General features: G+C 46.3%; 1 protein-coding gene across 8 annotated transcripts in view; it reads left to right on the top strand.

Moving 5' to 3' along the window:
* The window catches only part of VAV2 (vav guanine nucleotide exchange factor 2), a 148954-nt gene that overhangs the window by 112996 nt on the left and 9896 nt on the right, over positions 1–26062 (top strand). For 3 of the 8 annotated variants that reach the window (XM_033137013.1, XM_033137009.1, XM_033137016.1), the window contains exons 5-23: positions 3165–3267; positions 4953–4967; positions 6404–6502; positions 8295–8363; positions 8870–8970; positions 10549–10648; positions 11191–11286; positions 13777–13845; positions 17831–17917; positions 18971–19056; positions 19338–19470; positions 20728–20742; positions 20967–21076; positions 21761–21862; positions 22702–22790; positions 23547–23563; positions 24231–24246; positions 25283–25410; positions 25897–25971. In XM_033137013.1, coding sequence (XP_032992904.1) covers positions 3165–3267; positions 4953–4967; positions 6404–6502; positions 8295–8363; positions 8870–8970; positions 10549–10648; positions 11191–11286; positions 13777–13845; positions 17831–17917; positions 18971–19056; positions 19338–19470; positions 20728–20742; positions 20967–21076; positions 21761–21862; positions 22702–22790; positions 23547–23563; positions 24231–24246; positions 25283–25410; positions 25897–25971 — 1510 coding nt within the window. The remainder of the gene's footprint in view (positions 1–3164; positions 3268–4952; positions 4968–6403; positions 6503–8294; positions 8364–8869; positions 8971–10548; positions 10649–11190; positions 11287–13776; positions 13846–17830; positions 17918–18970; positions 19057–19337; positions 19471–20727; positions 20743–20966; positions 21077–21760; positions 21863–22701; positions 22791–23546; positions 23564–24230; positions 24247–25282; positions 25411–25896; positions 25972–26062) is intronic. The other 5 variants (XM_033137017.1, XM_033137012.1, XM_033137010.1 and 2 more) reach the window with 4 other exon arrangements.

The raw sequence follows: 26062 nt of genomic DNA, 5'->3' as shown, positions 1-26062 counted from the left end.
CTATGTAACCAGAGTTGACAGTCCATCCCGGTTGCTGTCCTTTGCAAAAAGAGCGGGTTGCGATGCACAGAAAGGGGGATGCTGCAAGTGACCAAACAGAGGCAACAGCATCCAGGAAGGCTGTAAACACACACAGGAGGTTCTGAAGCTATTAGCAAAGGCTGGCTTTACATGCTGCTCAGATCTGCCACTACCAAACCACCAACTGAAATTATTTCACGGCAGACTCGTTGATCTCACTGGAGTGGATTGGTTTGCTGCAGGTGTGGAGAACCTGCAACCCCCCCCCCCAAATGTTGCTGATCCACAGCTACCATCATCCCTGGCCATGCTTGCTGAGGCTGGCGGGAGTTGTAGTTGCACAAGATCAGGAGTGCAGAAGGTTCCCTACCCCTGGTTTGCTGCAAGGGTAGCCCTCCAGACCTCTTTGTCTGGCCCTCACAATTTGGGAAAAGCCATGTCCTCTGTCCTGGACAGTCATGGAGAATGACTGCCCGGGTGATCTCTCTCTCTCCACCCCTCCCCACTTGTGTCTTCCGTGAATGGGGAAGGGTCATAGCTTAGTGATAGTGCACCTGCTTTGCATGCAGAAGGTCCCAAGTTCAATCCCCAAATGGCATCTCCAGTTGGGGCTAGGAAAGGATTCCCTGTCTGAAATCTGACGCCTGTCAGTGCAGACAATACTAGATGGACCAATGGTCTGATTCAGTACATTGCAACTTCCTATGTTCTATTCAATTCAGCCCTTTATTTAGAACCATGAGTACCGGAATCATTTTTAGGACCACAAAGCTCAGGAGCAGAGCATCTGCTTTGCATGCAGAAGAGTCCAGCTTCAATCCCAAACAGCATATTCATGTGGAGATTCCCTGTCTGGAATCCTAGGGAGCCACTGCCAGTCAGTGCAAGCAGTACTGAGCTTCCTTTATTTCTGCATTCCTACGAGGCAGAGATGGGATTGAGATAAGGGTACATCCAGGGGACCCCAATGGTAGGAGTAAATATAAGCTTCATCATGGCTGGGCAGTGATGTGACCCTCATACTCCCTAGATAATTTGGGCAATTAGAAGACCATCATTCCCCTAACAAGCAGCTAGGGGATGGGTGTGACAGAGAGTCTTCTCTCCAGCCAACACTTTCTAGCTGTTTTTGTTTTTAAACAGCTCTCGCAGAGCCTCAGCTTGCAAGGCAAAGTGCCATTTTTCACTGCAAAGAGAGCTGGTGGCGATGGAGGAGGAGGGAGAGAAAGGCAATTTCTGCCAGTGCCCTCTTTAAACTCAGCAGGAGGCCAAAGCTCACATCCCGAGTTCAAAGCCAACCTTTGCTTTCAAAGCCAACCTTTGCTATCAGAAGTCGCTGAGCGCCTGCTGCGGAAGTTGCCGGAAGGTGTGGGTCCCCACATTGGGTTTCGGCAACTGCTGGACAGAATCATAGAAGTGCAGAGTTGGAAGGGACCCAAAGGGACCCCACTCCCAACTCCCTGCGGTGCAGGAATGATGGCTAGGAGGCAGAATCTGGAGACTTAAGCAAATTTGATTTCCCCAAAAACACTCTTCAAAAGCCCCCTTCTATGAATTCTGGATATATAGCAGAGTTAGGAAAAACATAAGACAAAAGCATGAATGCAGCTCTCAAGACTTGGCCCTTGGGAGTGTTCCTAGGCCATTCCCCTTCCCAAGCCACATCCCCCATGAGTCCTACTCTGTTCCCTCCTCAAGGACTTCTGCCAGGCAAATCTCAAACCTTTATTGAATGAATGATTGATTACAAACTTTATTGGTATAACAACAACAACAACAACAACAACAACAACAACCAATCATAAAGTGTTGTATTTATTTCAGGACAAATACATGTGCAGATGTACAGCCTTGAACTATGATGATGCCTCTTGCTTGCCTGTATGGAGAACAAAGAGGCAGCATGTTGTTGTTGTTGTTGTAATTTATTATTAGTCCTTCACCCTAAGATCCCAGAGCTGGTTAAAAATTGAAACTCAACAATAAAAACAGCTTAAAACTGCTTAAAATAACAAAATAAGGTGCATCCTAAAACACACACACCTCAGGTGTCAAAGACCAAGGTAAAGAGGCATGCATTGGCCATACATTGACAACTCTGTGGGAAGGTGTCAGGAACCCCCCCCCCCCCCGCGGGAGCGATTGCAGTATAGGGAACTCCCCAAGCTATTTACCAGCTCATCCTGCAGTATAGGGAACTCCCCAAGCTATTTACCAGCTCATCCTCCCCCTCTTCAGCCGGAAGCGACCATTCCTCCAGTGGGGAGGGGGAGTCAGAGGCAGGAAGGCGGTGCAGGGGCTCTGAGAGGATCGCAGAGCCTCAGCACCGAGGGGAAAGCGGGGAACGGGGTCAGGTTCCCACGCTCCGAGGGCGCAGGCTGGAAGGATGCGGAAGGGGGAGGCGGGGGTTCAGAATCCCACGCCTCTTTTGCTGGACAAAGAACAGGAAGGGGTCATTCCTGGACTCTGCGGAGGGATGAGATGGACGTTTGATCTTTTGCTCCACTGTATATAGCTGTGCACAATAAAGAACTTAGTTTTAGAAGTTCTGCGTCTGGCGCTTTACTCATGAGCAACCACTCAATGTCCTTACAGCAGGGAAGTCTACAACTTAGGGGCCACCAGAGAGAAGGCCCTTTCCTCCTGGGCCACCCTGTCCCCAGCCTCTGAGGGTAGAGGACCTACGAAGAGGGCTCACTGTGCCCATCTCAACATCTGAGAGATGTTGCTGTGTTGTGTGTGCATGTGTAGAAAGCTCTGGTTTATACACAGCTAGAATGTAGCCTGCCGTACAAAGTCAAGAGGAACATTTGTTGCTCTGCCCATGTTTGCCTCTGGCCCTGCCCACCCTTGGCATGCTGCAAGGGAGTGGCTTATATTCAGGTAATGTCTCCCCTCCCCTTGAATTTTAAATGTGCAGCTTATATTCGGGTGCGGCCTATATTCGGGCAAATACGGTATATGTTTAACCATTTGGTTTCCCCCGATATACATAAAAATGTATGGCTGTCGTCACGCTGCAGTTCACGTGACCACCTTTTATTTATTTAACATTTTCTGTGCGACTTTTTACACTTAACCATGAGTGTGGCCTCCTCTGTTTCTTTTGATGCACTAAACTACCCTCGTTGGTTTTGTTCCAGCGAGCACGATCTGGGGGAAGACATCTATGACTGCGTCCCATGTGAAGATGAAGGGGATGACATCTACGAAGATATTATCAAAGTGGAAGTCCAGCAGCCCATGGTGAGGGCACCATTGAAGGCCTGAGCATGCTCAAATGACAATGGAAGGAAGGGCCTCAGCCTCACAACTTTTTTGGGGTGGTCCCCTTAGCTACTGTTTTTAGAACTGAATATCAGGAGGGTGGCAATCTGAAGAGAATTGTGGTGGTGGTGGGTAGCCACTTCAATGAATTGGGGGAAGGGCCATAGCTCAGAGATAGTGATAGTGTGGATCAGTGATGGATAATAGATCAGTGATAGCGTGGGTGCTTCCACACTAAAATACTTTTTTCTTACCAATGCAGAATGATTCTTATGTGCCACTTGTAATGGGGTGTGTGTCTCTTATTCCCATCACCAATGACATACCCACACCCATTTTTTTTTTTTTGTTCTTGTTTGAAATACAGCTTCTTCCTCCCTCTCTGAGAGCCAGTGTGGTGTAGTGGTTAAGAGTGGTAGACTCGTAATCTGGTGAACCGGGTTCACTTCCCCGCTCCTCCACATGCAGCTGCTGGGTGACCTTGGGCTAGTCACACTTCTTTGAAGTCTCTCAGCCCCACTCACCTCACAGAGTGTTTGTTGTGGGGGAGGAAGGGAAAGGAGAATGTTAGCCGCTTGGAGACTCCTTCGGGTAGTGATAAAGCGGGATATCAAATCCAAACTCTTCTTCTTCTTCTTCTTCTTCTTCTTCTTCTTCTTCTTCTTCTTCTTCTTCTTCTGGGTCATCCTGCACACTAAACCTTCACTTCTGCCGCTTTTTAGATGGAGAAATAAAACATTTTGGGAGGTCATCTGGAGTATGGGGAGTGCCTTCTGGAAAGGGGTGGGGAGAGAGAGATGAATGTGTGAGAGAGGCATAAAAATAGCAAGCAGATGACAACCTGCCCTGGCTGGCTGTCACATCTTTTCTCTTGAGGCTGAAAAAAGTTGGGGTGGATGGGTGGCTCAATTAGCCAGCTGCACGTCTTCTCCTGAGAGTATTTTTAGATTCTGGCAAGCGTTGACAGACATTTGCAATCAAGGTCCTGATATTCCGCTCCCAGGGGGGGGCACCTTTTCCCCTTTTTTTGAGCTGTGTGTTAAAAGTCATGCAAAGTATGCTGCTTTCAAAAGGGAGGAGTTTGGGACTTTTCAGTTTATAGATTGTGGATGGAGATTGTAGACAGAGAAAAGTTTTCCTCTCCTCTCATAACACTAGAACGGGTGGACAACCAATGAAGCTGCATGTTGGAAGATCCAGGACAGATAAAGCCCCTATTCACACAGAGCATAGTTAAACCATGGATCAGACAAATTCATGGAGGAGGAGAGGGCTTTTGTATGGCTACTAGCCATGATGGCTCTGCTCTGCCTCCAGTTGGACGTAGCAATTTCTCTGAATACCAGTTGCCAGAAACTGCATGAAGGGAAGAGTGCTCTTCTGCGCAGGTCCTGCTTGTGGTCTTCCCATAATGGGCATCTGGTTAGCCACTGTGAGGACAGGAAGCTGGGCTAGATGCAACCCCTATGGCATGATCCAGCAAGATCTTCTTTCATTCTTATGAATATACCCATGACCTATTAGCGGCCTTTGCAAGCCTTTGTAACTTATTCCCACAATGTGCAGCGAAAACGTTTTTAGAATTCCAAATGAAACAGGTGATTTGTGATGTAAAATGTCCTAACCCTTCTTGATTTTGCCTGTGTACCCCTTCCATGCTTCAGATCAGATATATGCAGGTAAGTGTTCCCGGCTATAAGCGAAAAGAGTTTTTATCCATTGCACATGCCATAGTCCCAAGCCCAGGTTTGCATGCTTTTAAATGGACATCTCAGGTGCCTTTTGTGCCTCATTTGGAAGATGCATAGATCTGGCTATTTATTTATGAACTGATTTTTTTGTGTTTGTTTTTGCCACCAATAGGTTACAAAGCAGTTTACACCTCAATAAGTAAAACAATTCATTGGTTAGCATAAGACAGTATTAAACCAAACCAAACCAAAACAAACCAAACCAAAACAAAACAAAACAAAACAAAACAAAACAAAACAAAACAAAACAAAACAAAACATACATTCATACACTTAGAATGTGATAGGACAAGAAGGGGCTGCAACTGCCCTCTTAGCCACAAAGTGGTGAGGGTAGCTATCGTTTTCTCCCTTAAAGAGCACATAAAGTTGAAAGAGGAAGTTGGCAGAGTGACCCTTTTCCCCATTTCCTCATGTAACCCTATATGCTCACGGCTGAAATTAATTCTACTGGGTCCAACTTTTACCCAGATCCCTTGGGAAAGTGGAGTGTGTGCAAGAGAAGGACTGGTTTTTGGGGGTGGGGTGGGGTAGAAGTGACCAAAGGAAATAGCACCCAGAGCAGTCCCTCCAATATCCAAATATTTCCATAGGCCTAAGAAGGTTGGCGAGTGCTAATCCAGGAGCTGCTTCTGTGAACATCCTGCCCCATGTGTGTCTAGCTATCTAGTCAAAGCTACTGATGATGGCATTATACTGTGGTCTGATAAGGCAGATTCCTTCATTCCTATTTTAATATTACTTTCTTTTCGGTGAAAGGACCATAGCTCAGTGGTAGAGCATCTGCTTTGCATGCAGGTGGCCCCAGGGGCAATCCCCAGTGGCATCTCCAGGCAGGGCTGGAATTGCCCCCCCCCCCAATGCCTGAAACCCTGGATTGCTGCTGCCTGATAGCATAGACCAGGCATGTCCAACAGGTAGGTCATGATCTACCGGTAGATCACTGGACATCTGTGGTAGATCACTGATAGATCAGTGGCTCCCTCCAAAGAAGCTAAAAAACTTTGGCTCTTCTAAAAAAATGCTCAACCCCTAGAATGACCTGAACCACCAAAAATAGGGCTTTCCTTCCTAAAAAAAAAAAAAAGCTCAACGTCGCTTTCCTCTTCCCTAAAAAAGCTCAACAACTTTTACATGAACCCCCCCAAAACAGGGCTTTCCTTCTTGAAAAAGGCTCAACAACTTTGACCACAGTCTCTTGGAAGTTGGCCACCCCTGGCATAGACAGTCCAGTGGTCTGCCTCTGCATGAAACAGCTTCCCTTGTCCACCTGAAGGTATCCCTAAGTTCCATTCTGTTGAGTTCAGATCAAAACGAGCAGCTTAGACATGCTAACATGTCGGTGTTTATGTTTTCCCCTCTAGAAAATGGGCATGACAGAAGATGACAAAAGGAATTGCTGTTTGCTAGAAATCCAGGAAACTGAGGCCAAATACTACAAGACTCTCGAAGACATAGAAAAGGTGAATGTCAAGTGCAAATTGCTACATTACATATGTCAGTGTATTTGATGCTTGGGCTCTACGATGGGGATCTTACAATCAAAATTTTGACAATAGGGAATAGGTCTAGGTATGACCTTGTGGGCCACTCTCTCTTTCTCCCCTCCCTCCCCCTCTCCTTCTTCCTGCCTAGCCTACCTATGCACCACCTTAAGCTCATTGGAGGAAAAGGTGGGAGATAAATGCTGCAAACAAACAAACAAGGGAAGGAAGGAAGGAAGGAAGGAAGGAAGGAAGGAAGGGAGGGAGGAAGGAAGGGAGGGAGGGAGACTTTAAAACAGCCAGACCACCCTCCTTCCATGGAAAAAAAATCCCTGGAGCTGAAGGCATCATGAAAGGAGGCGGAGAGTTTTGTATTTCTGTCCTTGCTGCCAAAAAGTGTTTTTTCCCCCCTCCCTCCTGCAACATCCAAAGGCTCTTCTTTGTCCCAGCCCCCTTTCGTGCCCAGTCCAGTGACAGCTTTTAACAGACTCATTACTCTTCCTGATGGGCAGGAGCTCCACAACCATTCTGATAAGGACCCTTTCCCTTACCTCCGTTTGATGGCCTTCAAATGATAAGGGAGCAGGGCCATTTATCTTGTTTGGGGGGGGCATCTTGCTAGCCCTTCCTTTTAATTCATTTTGATGAATTATGGATTGGTTTTGCATTTCAGAATTGTTTAAAACCACACACACACACACACACACACACACACGTATGTAAAGATGATGACTTCAGGAGCATAATGTGGAGCCAGGAGCCAAGTAATTACTTTCCCCTTTGGTGATTAAGCAACAGTGTAAACACATTGTTGTTTTTAAAACATGAAATTAGCTCAACTTACAATTTGCTTTTTATTTCTTGGCTATATATATATCAAATGGATGGACAAAGAGAGGTTTTGTACATTGAATATTTAGTTACGGCAAGAGTTGCTCTTGTGCTCAGGTCCTGCATGTGGGCTTCCCATAACAGGATCTGGTCAGCCACTGTGGGAACAGGTTGCTTTTATTGGATGGGCCACAGGCCTGATCCAACAGAGCCTTGCTTAGGGTCTCCTGTTTCTTCTTCACTACTGGAGGCAGGTACATGCTGTTGCAACTTTGGTCCTGTTTGTGGCTTCTGGTTAGCCAGTGTGAGACCAGGATGCTGGACTAGATGGGCCTTTGGTCTGATCCAGCAGCCAGGCTCTTTTGAAGCTGTACCTCTACTTTCGGAGGCAGCATTGCCTCTGAGTTTCTGGGAATCTCAAGTGGGGAGAGTGTTGCTGTTGTGCTCAGGTCCTGCTTTTGGGTTTCCCATTAGGGCATCTGGCTGGCTACTGTGAGAGCAAGATGCTGGACTAGGTGGGCTTTGACCTGATCCAGCAGGGCTCTTAAGTTCTTACTCCCTTGTGGGCAGTGTTCTGAGGGCCATGTTCTGAGGGGCCAAAGACAAAAGTGGCAGAATAAACAATATGACTCTCACCCTTGTACAGTAAGCTATATTCCAAGTCATAGGTTTCTAAAGATACACCCATCCACCCTCCCTCCCTCCCTCCATTCAGGTAAGCAAGAGACATGATCACAATTCAAGGGCACATTCCAGCCAGGCAAAATTACCTGAGGAACCTGCAGAGCAAGACCGATGAGCAGCACAAATATGGGAGATGGAGAGTGGCCTGTTGGGAATTTCATGTGCTTAGAGGGCCATGTTAGATTCCCTCACCCCTGCTGTAGAATTTGGGTGTTGTGGCCTATGCTTCCCACCTTTTTCTGTTTCACTCTTGCAGAATTACATGAATCCATTGAGGCTGGTTTTGACTCTCCAAGAAATGGAAGCAATATTTATTAACTTGGAGGTAATGTTGTCTAAGATCCGGACCTTTAAATCTCTTCTCCCCTCCTTCACACAAGCTGCAGATTTAGTTGCTTGATTTAAGGAACCTGGGTTTCAAGTCTGACCCTGCTGCAGTTTATACCGGTAATTCACTTTACACATAAGGACTCCTTTTTAAGAGTTCCTGAGTGGTTAATTATGGTGGCCTGAGTGGAGCCTTTTTGTTTCTAAATAATAAGTAAATTGTACCCTCTTTTGCATAAGTGGGCACTGGCGGAGGAAGAGGAGTGCAGGGGGGGAGCGCATCGCCCCTGGCAGCGCGATCCCGGTGGGGTGTCATCATGGCTACCCCCCCCCGCCCGTGCTGGGCGCCACACCTCCGCAGGTGCTGTGCCACACTCCCAGGACATGCACCAGCCCCGCCCCCGCCTGCTCTCCGCCCCCCAGTGCTGGAGCATGAAGCTGCACCACTGTAAGTGGGCATAACCTTTGGGTACTATGTCTCTTCCCCTTTCCTTTCTTTTCCAGGACCTCATCAAAGTCCACTTTAATTTCCTGAGAGCCATCGATGTTTCCATGATGTCTGGAGGGAGCAGCTTGGCCAAAGTGTTTTTAGAATTCAAGGAAAGGTAAAAGAAAAAGGAGGAAAAGGAAACTGGCAATTGTTGGAGGGAGAGAGAGAACATGGCAGGGATTTGTGGGAACCTCCTTCAGGTGTTCACAGAGCCCCAGATCTTTAGCCGCATGGGGGCATAATGATGGCAGATGGCTGTATTTCAACCCAGGTCTCCTGCCACCACAAAGGAAGAAGGATGTGGGAGTCTCAATCACAGAATTGTAAAGTTGGAAGGGACCTACGAGGGTCCTCTACTCACAGCTAATAAGCCGACCCCCTGCAGGAACAACAAAAAAGGGGGGGGGACAACTTTGGATGAGTCTAGCAAATATATCCCAGGCGTGTTCTGCACACACCCCACTGGGGCACCCAAACTGTGCTATGGGTGATTCTCTTGACCTCATGCATAATCTGGTCCACATCTGGTGAAAGATCTCAAGCTGGGACTTGTGTCCTGGTGGGAATCCAGAGGCTCTGGCTGGGGAGGAATTTCTAGAGAAGAAGGTTTTCAGCAAGACTGCTGGAAACTTCTCGGAGGGACTTCGGTGCATCTCTGATGCCAGCTGTCCCTGTCCGAATTGTTTGGCACTGAAATCCTGCCCTTCCTTCGGAGTTCCGGCCCCAAAATGCATTCATGTCAAGCTTGGCAGCACAAAGATTGCAAAGGCTCCAATTATCTCCCTCAACGAGCCGCCCAAGGAGAACTGTTTCGACATAAAAGCATGTGGCCAAATTGGCTGGAACAAGAAGAAGGTGATGCAAGAAGAGAGCAAGATATTATGTAAAGGTCCACCCAAGTTTGTGTGTGTGTGTGTGTGTGCGCGCGCGCGTGTGTATGTTCCACCCTTTACACAATCCAGATTCTGGAACAGTTTCATACAAAGCTCTGGCTAAGATTTCTGGTTTCTTCTTTGGATAGTTTAGGTCACACAAGGGTGGAGAACTTTTCTTTTTTCAGCCCACTATTCTGAATATTGCTTTTTATAGGGCAGGATAGGATATTATTTTTATTTATTGCTTATTAAATATGTATATGTCCCTTCATCTGTAGATCTCAGGTTCACAGCATAAAAATACAATAAAGAAACACAAAATGCATAATAAAAACAAAACCAAAAAAGCCATAATCCCTGCTCTCCAGGCCCCTTCCTATGAGCCCATTTAAAAGGGGTATAAGATGTTAATCAGCCAAAGGCCTGGTTGAAGAGGGAAGTTTTTGCCTGGTGCCTAAAGGGGTATAATGAAGGTGCCAGGGTAGTGGGCACTGGTGATCAGTTTATGGAACCACTTGGTTCCATAAAGTTTGGGGACCACTGTATTAGGTGGGTGCTGGAGCTAGAGCAATCCCACCCTGAATCTTGGAACCTAGAATACAAACCAAAATCCAGTGCATGGATTGTATGTACTCTGCACGGGGCTCTTTTGGAGAGAAGGGAGAGGTAAAAATATATTAAAACTTGTGTCAGGAGTGGGATCGTCACATCACCAACGTTAACTAGGGTTGGACTGTGTGCCATGCCAAAGTAGGCCAAGCAGAGAGTCAGAACAGTTGTCAAATGTGTTAATCCTTTCCCCTTCTTCTTCCTTGTAGGCTCTTGATATACGGCGAGTATTGCAGCCACATGGAATATGCACAGACCACACTGAATCACCTCATGGCCAACCGGGAAGATGTTCAGCACAAAATCGAGGTATAGCTATAGAGGTATAGCATAGCCATCATGGCTAGTCACCATTGACAGCCTTATTCTTCTTCGAAAGCCTTTCATGTTGATGGCCATCAGTGAAAGAAGAGCTCAGCTTTGATCCCTTATAGTCTAGGCCAGGGGAAGGCAACCTTTTTGAGCTGTGGGCTGGTCCACCGGCCCTAGACCTTGTGGTGGGCCGGACTATCTGCAGTGAGGGGGGGGGAGGGAGAAATGGCGCCGGAAAAAAAATGGTGCCGATTTTTTTTCCCGGGGGGGGGGGGGCAATGTGCGGAACCCCCACACCGATCCACGGAACAGACATGGGCCAGTTCCAGGAGGCTCATGCGCCGGATCCGGCCCATGGGCCATAGGTTGCTGACCTCTGGTCTAGGCACTGTTTTTTAGATGCAAATTGGATTTCCACAGTCAGAGCAATTGAAACTAGATAATTTCTTAACAGTAGCATGATGTGATAGTCTTTTGAAAACAAAGATTTTCTTTTTTCCTTTTGTTAAGCATTCTCACTTTTCTCCCCCCTCTTTCAGGAATGTACGCTGAAAGTTCAGGATGGGAAGTTTAAACTGCAAGACTTGTTGGTGGTGCCAATGCAGAGAGTTTTGAAGTATCACCTCTTACTAAAAGTAAGTGGGTTCACCTGCATTCTGATAGGGACAGAAATTCCTCCAGCTACAGTGTGTGTGTGTGGGGGGGGAATTACGGTAAGGTATATAAAGCAAATCAAGAAAAAAACAATAAATGTTTCTTGTGAATATTATTATCATTGTTATTATCACAATTATTATTACATTACTATGCCTCATTTCTTCCAACGAGATCAGGGTGGTGTAAACAATTCTCCCCCTCTTCATTGTGAGGGGTAAGTTAGGCTGAGAAAGAGTAACTGAGCCCAACATTACATTCAGTGTGCTTTATGGGAGAGTGGGGGATTTGAACCCGGGTCTCCAAGGTCCTACTCTGACACTAACCACTGCACCACACTGGCTTTCAGTAGAAACTGTAGAAGAGCATATTTGATTGATGTGTGCATTGATATTTGATTGAGGAATGGAAAGGAGTATCGCGGAAAAGAGTAGAGTCGGCTAAAATCAAGAGCAGGGAAACACACCCATGCTTGAAACACTTTGTTGCAGGTCCTGCTTTTTCCCAGGGATTCAGAGCCAGATATCCCTTATCTGAACCCAGGACTCCAGGTGTTATTCCACAGCTTTAATTAGAGGGCTCAAGTTGATGGATGTTGCAACTTCTACCACATCTACAGTTCCCTTCAGGGCAGCTTACAGCCCCTTATCAAATTCAAATAGAAAATTAAAACTCATCGATGTCAAAGCAATTAAGCAAAACTACAAGAAATAACATTTAGATTGAAAAGGTCACTAACGTGTTTCAGTTTTCCTCAGTTGTCAGATCAATGGGCAGCAAAAATTTGCTACCTTTTGTCTTCTGAAACAGCCTTGGCTAAGCAAATGGAGTTTCCTTCATCCTGTGGCAGGTAGTCTTTTGGATGAAATAAGGTTGTGGCCATCAGCATGTGGAAAGGAATGATGCAGGCATCTCCCTATTTTGATCTGTGCCATGTTGGCAGATGTGATGTGATCAGCCTGACAGCATAGGTCACATCGGATGCCCTCTCCGGAGTGGCCTTTAGCTACAACACTTCTCTCCTCTCCTCTCCTCTCCTCTCCTCTCCTCTCCTCTCCTCTCCTCTCCTCTCCTCTCCTCTCCTCTCCTCCCCTCTCCTCCCCTCTCCTCTCCTCTCCTCTCCTCTCCTCTCCTCTCCTCTCCTCTCCTCTCCTCTCCTCTCCTCTCCCTGCTGCCACCTCACTCTTGGTTCAATATCCAGCCTGAGGGGGCACGTTTGGCAAAGTCTGAAAGTTAGACAGGAGTTTGAAGTTGGCAGAAGGAGAGCAGCAGTGTGTGCAGAGTTAGCCTGGAGAAAGATGTCCCCAGTTCACACAAGCTACAGTTTGTTATACTAGCTCCCTTGTGCGAAGCTCAACAACTCCCATAAGGTGAGTTGAGGCACTTACCTGAATATGCAGAAGCTGTGTCTGGATAGGCGGGGTGGGCAAGTAAGCCCCACCCCCAGCATCCCCTTGCACAGCATGCTCAGCCCCCAATTGTCCCTGCAGGGTAGGCCTGTGGAGGCTTGTGTTGGCACTTGTTTGATCAGGAGCGATACCTCTCGTGCAAACGTGGAACCTGATCAGTCAGGACCTGGGTATTTCGTGTTCAAGCATTTTCTGTTCCGCAATAAGGAAGAATACAAGCTATGTGGACTTGCAAGATTGTCAGCAGGAGGGAACCCCTCTGCAAATCCACGGGGGACTGTTGAAGATAGATTCTGGGGCTTAGCTTGGGACTCCACTGAAACTCCAGTCCCTTTTCTCTCATCAAGCTCTATACGCCGTTCTTATTTATTGCATTTCTATTCCACCTATTTCTCCAGGGAACTCCAGGTAACATACATGGTTCCTCCCACTTCTCGATTAATTCCCCACAACAACCCTGTGAGGTAGGTTAGGCCAAGAGGCAGCAACTAGGCTAAGGTCACCCGGTGAGCTTCATGTAGCAAAGTGGGAACTGGACCCTGATCTCCTAGTCTGGCACAATTGAGAGCTACGCTGTTGCTACACACCTTTTCCAGGAAAGGATGCATAGCTCCCTTCCCCACATTTATTTCCCTCCACCCTCTTTCGCTTGTCTTTTTAAATGTTAATAATTGCACCAGCGCCTCCATGCAAGGGAGCCTTTGTGAAGCATGGGCTTGTTGGTCCTCATTGTTTTGCAAGGAGGGTCAATTAGCTGATGGGGAAAGAAACCTACAAATAATTTGCTGATGCATGAAATTCTTTCTGTTAGCTCTGGGTGCACTGGGCTGCCACAACACACCCCTCATGGGTTACTTGCTGGATGATTGTAACAGGCTTCTGGTTTGCAGCAATACACAGTGGAGGTGGAGTCATCGCCCCCCACCCCCCTCACTTCCCTGCTGCCATTGATTCTGTGGCTGCAGAAAGTTTGCCACTGATGTTGGCTTCCATTGTGAGGCTCACACTGTGGGATGGAGCAAGACATCAACATGCCTCTGACATGCTGCAGTTTCCTTTCAGGAGCTTCTCAGCCATTCATCGGATCGGCCAGAAAAGCAGCAGCTCAAGGAAGCCTTGGAAGCGATGCAGGTAGGAGCCCCAATTTTTAAAACCAGGTATTGAGGTGGGGGTCCTTGTATTGTTTCAAGGCCACACTTGTTCCTAATCTTGCAAAATTCCAGATATTCTTATAGGCAAATCCACGGAGGGTCACAATGGCTGTGTTTGACCTCCGCTGTTGGAGGCAGTGTGACTCTGAATGCCAGCTGCTGGAATCACAGGAAGGGAGGGGAGCTCTTGTGCTCAGGTCCTGCTTGTGGGCTTCTTCCCACTGGGGCATCTTGTTGGCCACTGTGAGGACAGGAGGTTGGACCAGATGGACCCAGCTGCAAGGCTTTCATGCTCCAAAGTTCAAAGTCCCAAAGTTTGATCTGTCAACTTAATCTGTCAATCATATCTGTTTCTCTTTTCCAAGCTGAAGTTCTGTTCACCTCTGCATCAAGTTATGGTTTTCTCTGCTGAGTTTCCACACTGAAGCATCTCAAAGCAAAAAACTGGAAACAATGCAAGTTGAAAAACCATCACAGCAAAAGTCTAAATGCTACAGTAATTCCTTTCAAAGTGCCATGCTCCAGTCCAAAGGAATAACTCCTTTTGATAATACAGATGTTATTGCAACATTTTTCTATTTGTGGTCAATTAAGACATCAGTTGTTAAAGCCTGTCCAATGATCCCAGTTAGTTAAAATATCTAAACCATAGTAAGATAATATTAAACATCTCCAACAAAGACACTGACTCTACTGAGCATCTGCCAATGGATTCCAGTGAATACTCAAAATTATTAAAAAAAAAGCCACAGCAAAATATGTCACTTTAAATGCAGTGGTCCATGAAATCCCTAAAAGCAATCAATTTTTTGTGATTTTTCTTGGGAATGGGGTTGGACTAGAGGATCCTTCCAACTCTAGGATTCTGTGATTCTATGAAACATTTAAAAGCTTCTTGAAATGAAACAAAGGTGTTCAATAGGTGTCTAATAGGGAAAGAGGGAGGGATCTTGCTGGCTCTCCTTGGAGGTGGCATCCCCTGATATGAAGGGAGGCTCCTAAAGCTGCACATTGGGAAGCCCTGGACACACTACCTTCGGGGACGTATTTCCCTGACATTCTGAACCTTTGATTGACCCCTGAAGAGCCCTTGAGGTCCCTTGAAACATGGTTTGAAAGCTCTCCCTGGATTCCCGAACCTTCCTGAAATAAGCCACTTCCTGGAATGCAAGGAGATGGTGGCCACAGGCAACTCTCGGCTCACTCCATTTCACTTTGGGTGTTGTTTGCCTTGCTAACTGTTGCTGCCACTCAGTGTTTGAAACCCTGGGACTGTGTGACCCTTAACAAGCACTGTCACTTCAGCCAGGGATTAATCTTCCTTATGTTGGGGAAGCTGCGGAAGGTCAGCACCCCCAGGGCTTGTCTTGGAAAAGTCTCCATCCCTCTGACTTAATCTGAACTGACAGGGCAGAAAGTGTGTTGTGGGGCAGGGGGGATGGAGGAGATGGAGGAGGTAGGAGACTATGAAAAGTAGTGGTATGTGTGTGTGTGCGCACACACACACACACACACACACACCATGCACACATTCTAAAGATACAGTAGAGCAGAGGCTGCCAACATGGTGCCCTCCAGATTTTGCAGATAGCAGTTCCCATCATCCCTGACTGGCTGATGGGAGTTGTAGTCCAAAACATGTGGAGAAGGACAGGTTGTTGAAGGCTGCATTACAGTCTTAGAGCAAGAGCTACCTACATTTATTCCCAGTGTCTCTGCATGAGATGCTGATTTTGAGGGAAGGTTATCCCAGAGCACTGACAATATGCGGCACCATCCTGTGAAGGCAGGTTCTTCTGCTGGGCAGCTCTTCAGAATGTTCAGATTCCTCTCTTTCCTCCCACTGGGGCAAAAATAATCACCAAGGACTCCGCCCCCAAATATGTATGCACTGCAGGGGAGAGGCAAAGATTAGAGCAGGCGTCCTCAACCTCAGCCCTCCAGATGTTTTGAGAATACAATTCCCATCATCCCTGACCACTGATCCTGCTAGCTAGGGATCATGGGAGTTGTAGTCCCAAAACATCTGGAGGGCTGAGGTTGAGGAAGCCTGGATTGGAGCCTGTCAAAGTTTGCACAGGGACTCAACGGGCAGCCTGTTCTCTGCATGAGTGCTCGGGCTCTCAAGTCTGTTTAATTTATTTCTGGTGGTGGATGCCGCCGCATGCGCACACACACACATGCACACGCACACACACAGGAACAGAAAACAAACGTGCTGCTCTCCTTCCTCAGCCTTACACCATCTGCTGCCCTCTCCTGCCCACCAGGGGATTTGCAGCATCGTGACCAAGGGCTCCCTTCTGCTCAGCGATTGCATTTCTCCCAATGGCAAATCTTAAAACATCCCTGAACATTCTATGCTGCCAGTGGGCATGCTCACATGCAAGTGTGGTGAGGGAGACCACCGTGCTGCATGTGTTTTCTGCATGAAATTTCGGTGCTGCCATGTAAAATGCAAAGCAGCCCCTGTTGCAGTGTGCACATTTTGGGGACCGAATTGTTTTTTGTTTACATTTATTGTATCTATCACTTTTTATCCAAGTTGCTCAAGGCAGCATTATGTGGTTCCCCCCCCCTCCCTCTGTTCTTCCCTCACAAACAACCCTGTAAGGTAGATTGGGCTGAAGGAGAGAAAGTGAAACAGAGATTGGTGCAAGATCACCCTGTGAGCACCTGTCAGTCTGAGTGGGGGGTTCGAACCCTGGTATGTCCTGACTCCTAGTCCCAGCCCTTTAACCACCACACAAATTTCATCAATTTTGAACAGCACCACAGCTCCATTCAAGAGGGCCCTGTGACTTAAGAATCCCCATGGAAATGGGAGCAGCAATTGCTGACGTTTGCTTATTCATCCCATGTCTAGAACAGAGATCAATCCATCAGATATAATCAACATTTGCTGTTCTTGCTACTTTCAGTTCGCAAATGATACATAATTGATTACGTCGTGTCCCCCCCCCCCCACTAATTGGGTTGCATTAAATGAAGTTTACCATGCCCATAAATGCCAATGAGTCTACTCTGAGCAGGACTAGCACTGGACACTATTCATTGCACTTCCTTTGCCATTGAAATCTGTGGGGTGCAGTAACGTAATGATGGCATAAGTAATTAGTATATGAAGCCCATGACAACTTGGGTCCAGTTCACCTCCAAGAGCACCTTACCTTCTATGTACCCACTTGGCTGCTTTGATCAGAACTGGCCCTGTTATAGGGACCATGTAATACCCACCCCAAATATGTAAGAAATTGAGCTTTTAGTGCAGCAGAACCTATATTTTGGAACTCCCTGCCTAGTGATACCTGGCAGGTGCTTTTGCCTGTACTCTTTCGGGTACCTGCTGAAAACATTTTTGCTCATAGACAAACATACCCAGATGTTTAGGAAGTTTATGTGAGTTTTGATCTGTTTTTAGTCTGTTGCTATTTTAACTTTTGAAAGTATTAATTTATTATTATTTTCTTGATAATTTGTTTCATCTTTTTGTAAACCGCTTTAAAGGACGATGTTTGTTTTTTTTAAGGGCTATACGGTGTGTGAAACAAACAAACAAACAAACAAACAATCGTGCAAATGGTATAAGTTACATAATTTTGCTACAGTAGGCGGTGAGGCGAATAGGAAGATGCACTGCAACTGATTGGAATCGTGTTGCATACAAAATAGAAAACAATGCTGCCTTTTGCCCCCACCTGTGGCCATCCCTGCAGCAGCATTGCAAGGGATTCTGGGTGTGGCATCTTCTAGGCTCTGCCTTGGAATAGCCCTTCTCTGAACTGATCCTTTGAAAAATATCAGAACAGGCCAATCCCAAAGCCAGTGTATGCGTGCCTGTCCACCACTGTTTCTTATTGTGTTGACGGCTCTCAGCTGATTCTGCCAGATCACAATGTTACAGCCAGCTCTGTGTGTGTGTGTGTGTGTGTGTGTGTGTGTGTGTGTGTGTTTCATTTTTTCAGGACCTGGCCATGTATATAAACGAAGTCAAGCGGGACAAGGAGACGTTAAAGAAAATAAGTGAATTTCAGAGTTCCATAGAAAACTTGGTGAGATAAAATTCTGGCGACCTTCTGAATGCTGTTCCCCTAAAAAATAAATTGAGGGTGTAGTCCTCATTGTTCTGAATAGAGGGATGGATTAAATAGGAACGGAGGAAGCAGCTGCCTTATGCTGAGTCAGAGTCTTGGTCCCTCTAGCTCAGTGTTGCCCACACTGACTGGCAGCAATGGTTAGGACATTCCTAACCCTACCTGGAGGTGCACCTGGGGATTGAACCTTGGACCTTCTGCATGTAAAGTAGTTGCTCTTCCACTGAGCTGTGACCCTTCCCAGAAACATAGGAAGCTGCCTTCTATTAGTCAGACCCTCAACCCACCTAGCAAAATATTGTCTATATTCTCTGCCCATTGCCTTGACAGGGGACATTCCCAGGCCTCTCTGGAAACCTTCTTATTGCAAGATAGGCTTGCCACTGAGCTGCAGCCCTTTCCAACATAAAAACACAACCTATAAACAGAACAAAAACAAGCACAACCAAAGCAGCTAAAAGCAAAGAGAGCAGCTTTAATAACAGATCACACACCACAGAACGTTGGGAGCCATGGGATTTATAAACACCAGACCAGTGTTGGTGCTGACCTTTAAAAGCCCTAAACGGCCTCAGCCCAGTATACCTGAAGGAGCATCTCCACCCCCATTGTTCAGCCTGGACACTGAGGTCCAGCACCGAGGGCCTTCTGGCGGTTCCCTCACTGCGAGAAGGGAGGTTACAGGGAACCAGGCAGAGGGCCTTCTCGGTAGTGGTGCCCATCCTGTGGAACGCCCTCCCAACAGATGTCAAGGAGATAATCTACTATCTGACTTTTAGAAGACACCTGAAGGCAACCCTGTTTAGGGAAGTTTTTAATGTTTGATATTTTATTGTGTTTTTAATATTCTGTTGGGAGCTGCCCAGAGTGGCTGGGGGGGGGGGGTCCAGCAAGATGGGTGAGGTATAAGTAATTTATTATTATTATTATTATTATTATTATTATTATTATTATTATTATTAGGTTTTTGTTTCTCCCCCTCTCTCAACACTTTCCTGTGTTACCCCACAGCCAGTGAAACTGGAAGAATATGGGAGGCCCAAAATAGACGGTGAACTGAAGGTCCGTTCAATAGTGAACCATACGAAGCAGGATAGGTGAGCAAGCGAGAGAAGTGCAGAACAAGCAGGTGGCTTCTCCTCACCAAATAAACCTGGGAACTCTGGTTTGCTAAGGATGCTGGGAATTGTAGTGCTATAAGTGTAAATTACACTTCCCTGAGTTCTTTGAGGGAAGCCACAACTGTAAAAAGTGGCGTAAATATGCTTTAAATGGATTATGTGGATGGGAAGAGAGTGACACTCAAAATTACTTTAATGCTGTTGAAAAATGTGTCTTTCAAGCCTTGGCTTTGTATTTTTTCTTTGGTGTGGGGCAGATACTTGTTTTTATTTGACAAAGTGGTGATCGTCTGCAAACGAAAAGGCTACAACTATGAGCAGAAGGATATCATCGAGCTGTTCTGCTACAAGATGACGGATGACCCGATGAACAATAAAGATATAAAGAAGGTTGTTATTATTATTGATGATGATGATTACTCACCACCCCAATTTCTTAAGTGGTGAGAGACCCCAGGGGTTCCAGGCACTTACCCAGGTTCCGTTTCCTTGCAATGAGGGTTAGCTGAGACTGCTGTTGCCCTTGGGATATATGGTTTCATTTACACATCTGTACAACCTGAGCATAGGATGGAGGGGCTCACATTAGTGCTTTTCCATTAGTCTCAGCTTTGGATCCAGCACAGAGCAAGCAGGCCTCTGTGTATCCAGCCTCCAGCCTGCTTTCAGCTCAGCCTCCCCAGCCACTCTGGCTCTTGTTTGCTTACCTAACAGCTAGGAGTGGATGGTGAAGGAAAGACCCACGCCTTAGCCAGAGGGGCACCTTCACTTAGTTGGGGCTTTTGCAACCAACAAGCTCCTTCTTTGGGGTGCTGATGAGGACACTAAAGTAGCCGGCTAAGGTCTTAAAAAGAAACTTCTCTCACTAGTTTGGCAAACTCCTCTGCTGGATTCCAATCCTCACTGGGTACAGGAATTGGAAGGGACTAAGGGCATCTTCCAGACTGACCCCCCCCCCAAACCCACATTATTAGCATTTACATTCCTATTCTGTCCTTCCTGAAGAGCCCAGGGCGACAAACCCCAGAATGTTAAAACAATACAATTAAAAAAATAAAATTAAAACATTTATGAAATGTTTACGAACCTCTAAAAGCAACCATATTACCCTGATTATTTTAGGGTTTCCAGGAACAGTCTTTTCAACTACCAAAGACCTGGGTGAAAACAAATATTTTAAAATCCCTCTGAAAGCCAATAGCAAGGGAATCAAGCACATTTTGCCAGTGAGGGCATTCTATAAAAGGGGGGGGGGAGCATCGAAAAGACCCATGACTGGAATCTCCTGGTGGAAAGAGCTTCCCTTGCCTGCTAGGGTCCTGAGAAGGTTAGCTTTGGCAGGTGGGCTGCGTTTAGTAACCATTTTGGGGCAGAACGCTCCTCCATATTTTTGATCAGATCTAAGAATGTAAAAATTCCCTGACCTCAATTCAAAATGTGGCTGATGGAGGACTTCTGATGTGGCCATGTGCCCATCCTAGTTCCTTGCCTCTTGATCATCTATATTTTGGGGTGCAGGGGTTGGTTGGCTGGCAGGAGGTTGAGTCTCATGGAAGCCAATCTCTCTCTTTGAAACATGGGTGAGCTGGACCCAGGAGCCTCTTTTTAACAAACTGTGTCTCCGCTTTCCCCTCTCATGCTTCTCAGTTGCATGGAAAAATGGTAAGCTGCGTCCACACATTCAGATTTAATTTTATCTTATTGCTGTGACACGTCAATAAGGGACGCTTTGTAAGGAAGGAAGGAGGGCAGGTGGGGGCTGGCTGAGGGCAGGCTGAGGTTGGCGGGACAGCGCTCCCCGTTTGCCCTGATTGGACCAGACTCCATTGGGAGGAACCATTTTGATTGCTTTCGCATCCACTGCTCTCTCTCATTTCCCTTGGTAGTGGTCGTACGGTTTCTACCTCACTCACCTCCAAGGCAAGCAGGGCTTCCAGTTCTTCTGCAAGACAGAAGACATGAAAAGGAAGTGGATGGAGCAGTTCGAAATGGCCATGTGAGTATTGGGGCACTTAAGGGTTGACAGCCACCATGTTGGCACATATCAAAGGAAACACCGGCAAAACCCCAGAGCCAGTAAAAGACCCGACAACAGGCAACATTGAGGCAGTTTGACATTACGTAATTTTATTTCCAGTTCTATATATATTTTAAGAGAAGGGTTTTTAAAAGCAGGTGCCACCAGTCTTCCAGTCCTGCAGCCCCTGAGAGGATGTCCCAGGATCTCCTTGTCCAGTGTTTCTATGGGATTTGTCATTTGAATTGTTGTTAGAATGTCAGACTAGGACCTGGGAGAGACTAGGGTTCAAATCCCCACTTGGCCATAAAGCTCATCTTGGGCCAATCACTGTCTCTCAGCCTAACCACAAGCGTTGTTCTTGTGGGGATTAAATGAGGAGGGAAAGAACCTTGTACACCACTGTACTTGCACTTCCTTGAGCTTCTTGAAGAAAAGGAGAGGAATAAATGCAAATAAAATAAATAAAAAAATATTTTAATTTAGAAATTAAAACAAAATAATTGAAATGCTGAGTTTATCAGGGAACTTTGGGTTCGTGATCCTCAGGGTGCCCACCGAAGCCTCCTGAATAAGTTGGAAAAGCGTGCAGTGTTACTGAAGCTGATCAGGATAGTCTTGAGAACTAAAAAATAAAAATTAGCTGTTTTCCTTTTGGATCAGGTCGAACATCAAGCCGGAAAAAGCCATGGCAAACAACCACAATTTCCAGATGTACACCTTTGACAAGACGACAAACTGTAAAGCATGCAAGATGTTTCTCAGGTGAAAGGGGACTCTTCTGCTGGAAAGTGTCTATCCAGACCAATGGTCGGCGGGAGGTGGTTTGGCATCTGCTGGCAGATCTCTGGGTGATTTGCAACAGAGCGGCTAGGCTTGCAGACTCCCAGTGGTTCAACAATGGCAGTGACTAAATGACTTGGGGACAGGCCACAGCTGAGTGGCAGAGCAGCTGCTTTGCAAGCAGAAGTTCCCAGGTTCAATTCCCAGAAACATCTCCAGGTAGGGCTAAGATTGTCCCCTGCCTAAAATCCTGCAGTACTGAGCTAAATAGACTTAATATGGCCTGACTCCATTTAAGACTGGAATCGTATTTTATTTTGAGGGAAAGGATGCATGGTTGTAGGTCGTCAGTTTTGCATCCAGGAGAACCCAGGTTCATTCTCCAATGGCATCTCCAGGTAAGGCTGAGAAATAGCTCTGCCTGAAATCCCGGAGAGCCTTTGCCAGTCAGAGTGGACAGTACTGAGCAAGATATACCAATAGTCTGACTTTGTGTAAGGCATCTTTCTGTGCTCTCTGCTTGGGGAAGGGGAAACACCTAAAACGAATGCAGGTAAATTGGTTTGGTGTGGGGAAGCTTGTACATGAGAAGTATCTGGTCCTGTGTCTCTGCTGATGGTGGGGGAAATTACAAGAAGGGGGATTACATCTAGACCTTAAGAAGGACCTTCTGATGATAAGAGCCATTCAAAAGTGGACGGGATTCCCTTGGAAAGTGGTGAACTCTTCTTAACTGGAGGTTTTTAACAGAGGCTGGAGGGCCATCTGTCATGGATTATTCAGCTGTGATTTCTAACCCTCCCCAACTCCTCTTTTCACAGAGGGACCTTCTACCAGGGTTATCAGTGCGTGAAATGCAAAGTTGGCGCTCACAAGGAGTGCTTGGAAGTCATTCCCCCCTGCAAAATCAGTAAGTTTCTCCTATGCGGAAGCTGCTTTTCACAATTGTGGTTTGCATCAGTGATCTGTCAGTCCCTAACGTGGTACTTTTGAGTGCAATGGGCACCCTTGAAGTCTTCTCTTGGTGTGCCCACAGAGCCTCAGAGCAGCCACCCCAGGCAACACACTGCCCCCTTGGTTATGAAGGGCCTTCTTGGTGGCTGCTCCCAGACTTTGGAATTCCCTCTCTAGAGAAATTAAACCGGCTCCCTTTTTGTTGTCCTCCTGCCAGCAGGTGAAGACTGTTTTATTCTCTCAGGCTTTTGGGGACTTTTTAAAAAATTATTATTATTATTATTATTATTATTATTATTATTATTATTATTATTATTATTATTATTATAGGAAAGGGCTTTGAAATAGTGCTGTGCTGTTTTTATTGTCTGTATTTAAATATATTTGATATTTTTATTGTATTAATTCTATTAAATTAGTTTAATTCCTTTTTAGCAATTATCTTTTATATGCTTTTAGCTTTTTGTATTCTGTTTGTGCTCTTTTAATTTGTGTATGTCATCTTGAGTCCTAGTCTGGGAAAAGGGAGGGGTGTAAGTAAGTAAGTAAGTAAGTAAGTGAGTAAGTAAGTAAGTAAGTAAGTAAGTAAGTAAATATTCTCTTGGGGTTTGGGGATCCTTTCAGCCCATGGTGTAAACTGAAATGTGGAGCTTCCTGCTCAAGCTAATCAGAATTTTCATTTCATTTCTCCCCAACCCACCCAAATCTTCAGGTTCACCTGCAGACCAGGTAAGCTCCAACACTTCTTTTTGCCTTCTCTCCAGGAAAGGATGTTCCTATCTGTTGGTTGCAACTGCCTGTGATTTCATTTCCTCTGTGCACTGGCATCACTGGGCAATGGAGATGGGGACGGGAGCAGTCGGTCACCCCTGCAAAGTCACTGCCACATACTGGGAAAGTTGAGGTGACAACAGGGAGGGCAGTTCTGTCCAAGTGTGGCAGCAGAAGCAGCAGATTGGCTCTACTGACAGGCATACCCAGTGCCAGCCTACCTGATGCCTTTTCTCTTTGCTCCGATGGAGGACAGAGAAAGCAAGGCAAAGTGTGGGGAAACCTCGGGCTTTTGCATAGCTGAATTTTATCCACCTGTACTGTGTTTGCCCCCCCCCCTTTTTTGCCTGCTGCGCCCACTTTTTATTTTAGGCCCAGTCACCACTGACATGCATCCCCTAGGAAGAGCTCCCAGATTGAAAAAGGGCCCCCCACCCCCGTATTAAGCAAGAGTTAATTTTTTGTAACTTGACAAGGTTTGTACCTGTTTTGCGATACTTAAAAAGAAAAACTCTCAGAGGGAAGATAGAGGAAGAGGATGTTTTGTGTCCCAGAAAGAATCGTATACCATTTTAAAATCTCTCCCTTTCTTTCTTTCTTTCCTTCTGTCTGTCTGTCTCTCCAGGATTCATTGAATATGGGTAAGGTTGCTATTTTCTCTTTATTATTATTGCTGGTGCTTTTTCTTTTTTTCTCAAATTAGTCCTGCTGCTTAGTGAGATGAGTAACAGTAAATTGCAAAACAGATCAGCTGCATCCCGGGTGTGTGTCTCAGAGCATGGATGAATGGTCTGCATTATCCTGAGTCACACCACTTGCCCATCAAGCTCAGTATTGCCTACACTGACAGCAGCAGTTCTCCAGGGTTTCAGGCAAGGGACTCTTTCCCAGCCTTGTCTGGAGATGCCAGTGGAGCTTGAACCAGGGACCTTCTGCATGCAAAGCAGGTATTCTGCCACTGAGCTAGGGACTTTCCACTAAAAATAAATGAGGTTCATGTCCTCATTGATCTGAATAAGGGTAGAATTAAATACTAGCATTATACCCCAAAAGTTGGTCTATCTAATTCAGTGTTGTCAACACTGACTGGCAGCATCTCTCCAGGGTTTCAGACAGGAGATATTCACAGCCTTACCTGGAGATGCTGCTAGGGATTGAACCTGGGACTTTCTATATGCAAAGCAGCTGCTGTATTCTCCCCTTAAAGTGATAGTCTAGTTCTCATTGTTTCTGAGTAAACGGTAGGATTAAACAGGATAGGCTGGGTTGGTGTTTTTTTTAAAAAAAGAATATAAGCTCAAGGGCAGAGACTGATTTATTTATTTCTAGTTGATCTGTAGGCTGCTCTGGGAATCTTTATTAACTTATTCATTGGCCAAATAGTGAAAAGGGGAAATGCATTAAATAAATGAGGCTGCCCCAAAGCAGTATCAGCCTTCGATTCCCCCATATAAGAGCAAAGTCAACAGATAAACAACTATGGCTTTTAGGAGACATCTAAAGGCAGCCTTGTATAGCAGATGTTTAATGTTTGATGTTTTATTTTGCTGGAAGCCCCCCAGAGTGGCTGGGGCAACCCAGTCAGATGGGCGGATGATGATGATTACATTTTAATAGAGGTTCATTCACGGACTAACTTCAGCATGGCTTCTTCTCCTTCCTTCTGTCTACATGCAGGTCCCAAAATGGTGGCAGTCCAGAACTACCATGGCAACCCAGCTCCCCCAGGGAAACCCGTCTTGACATTTCAAACGGGAGAAGTTATTGAGCTCCTCCGAGGGGACCCAGAGTCACAGTGGTGGGAGGTGAGTGCTGGGAGGCCCTCTGGAAACATCCAGGAGATCTTAGGTGAAGATGGGGTACAAGTTCAGCCATTGCATACAATGGAACTGATTTGCAACTTCGTTTTAGATAAGGGTGGGGTATTTCAGGCTCTAATCTGGCCCTCCAGACCTCTCTCTGTATGGCCCCCAGGCCACACCCTCCTTGAGCATTTTTGCTTGGCTGGAAGGCATTCTTGATTTCTGACATGTCTCTTCCTTGAGGGGGGACCTCAAGGGTGCCAGTGCACCCATGGGTGCTATGTTGGAGGCTTCAGAACAGTGGTCTCTTGGGCAACTTTGAATGCTAGCATAATTCCCCAGCCCTTGCCCCAGCAGCTTGCTTGCACTGCGGCCTTCTCCTGGTCCTGCTTCTCCTGGTCCATGTTAACTGAAGCTATGACTCTCTGAGGCCAAAAGCAGCCCCCTATGACTCTGCCCTATGACTCTTTTTCTCGTCTTTGTTTCCAGGGAAGGCTAATATTGTCGAAGAAGTCCGGTTATTTCCCCAGCTCGTCAGTCAAACCCTGCCCAGTGGATGCCAGAGTAAGGAGACAGGGATGTTAGCAGAGTCACTTAACTTCTGCAGATGGGAGAAAAGTCTTTAGAAAACCAGACAAAACCAGTGTATAAGAAA

This window comes from Lacerta agilis, chromosome Z (genome assembly GCF_009819535.1).
Source record: "Lacerta agilis isolate rLacAgi1 chromosome Z, rLacAgi1.pri, whole genome shotgun sequence".
Taxonomy (NCBI): domain Eukaryota; kingdom Metazoa; phylum Chordata; class Lepidosauria; order Squamata; family Lacertidae; genus Lacerta; species Lacerta agilis.
The sequence above is the reverse complement of the archived record's forward strand: the minus strand, read 5'-3'. Positions and strand labels throughout refer to the sequence as shown.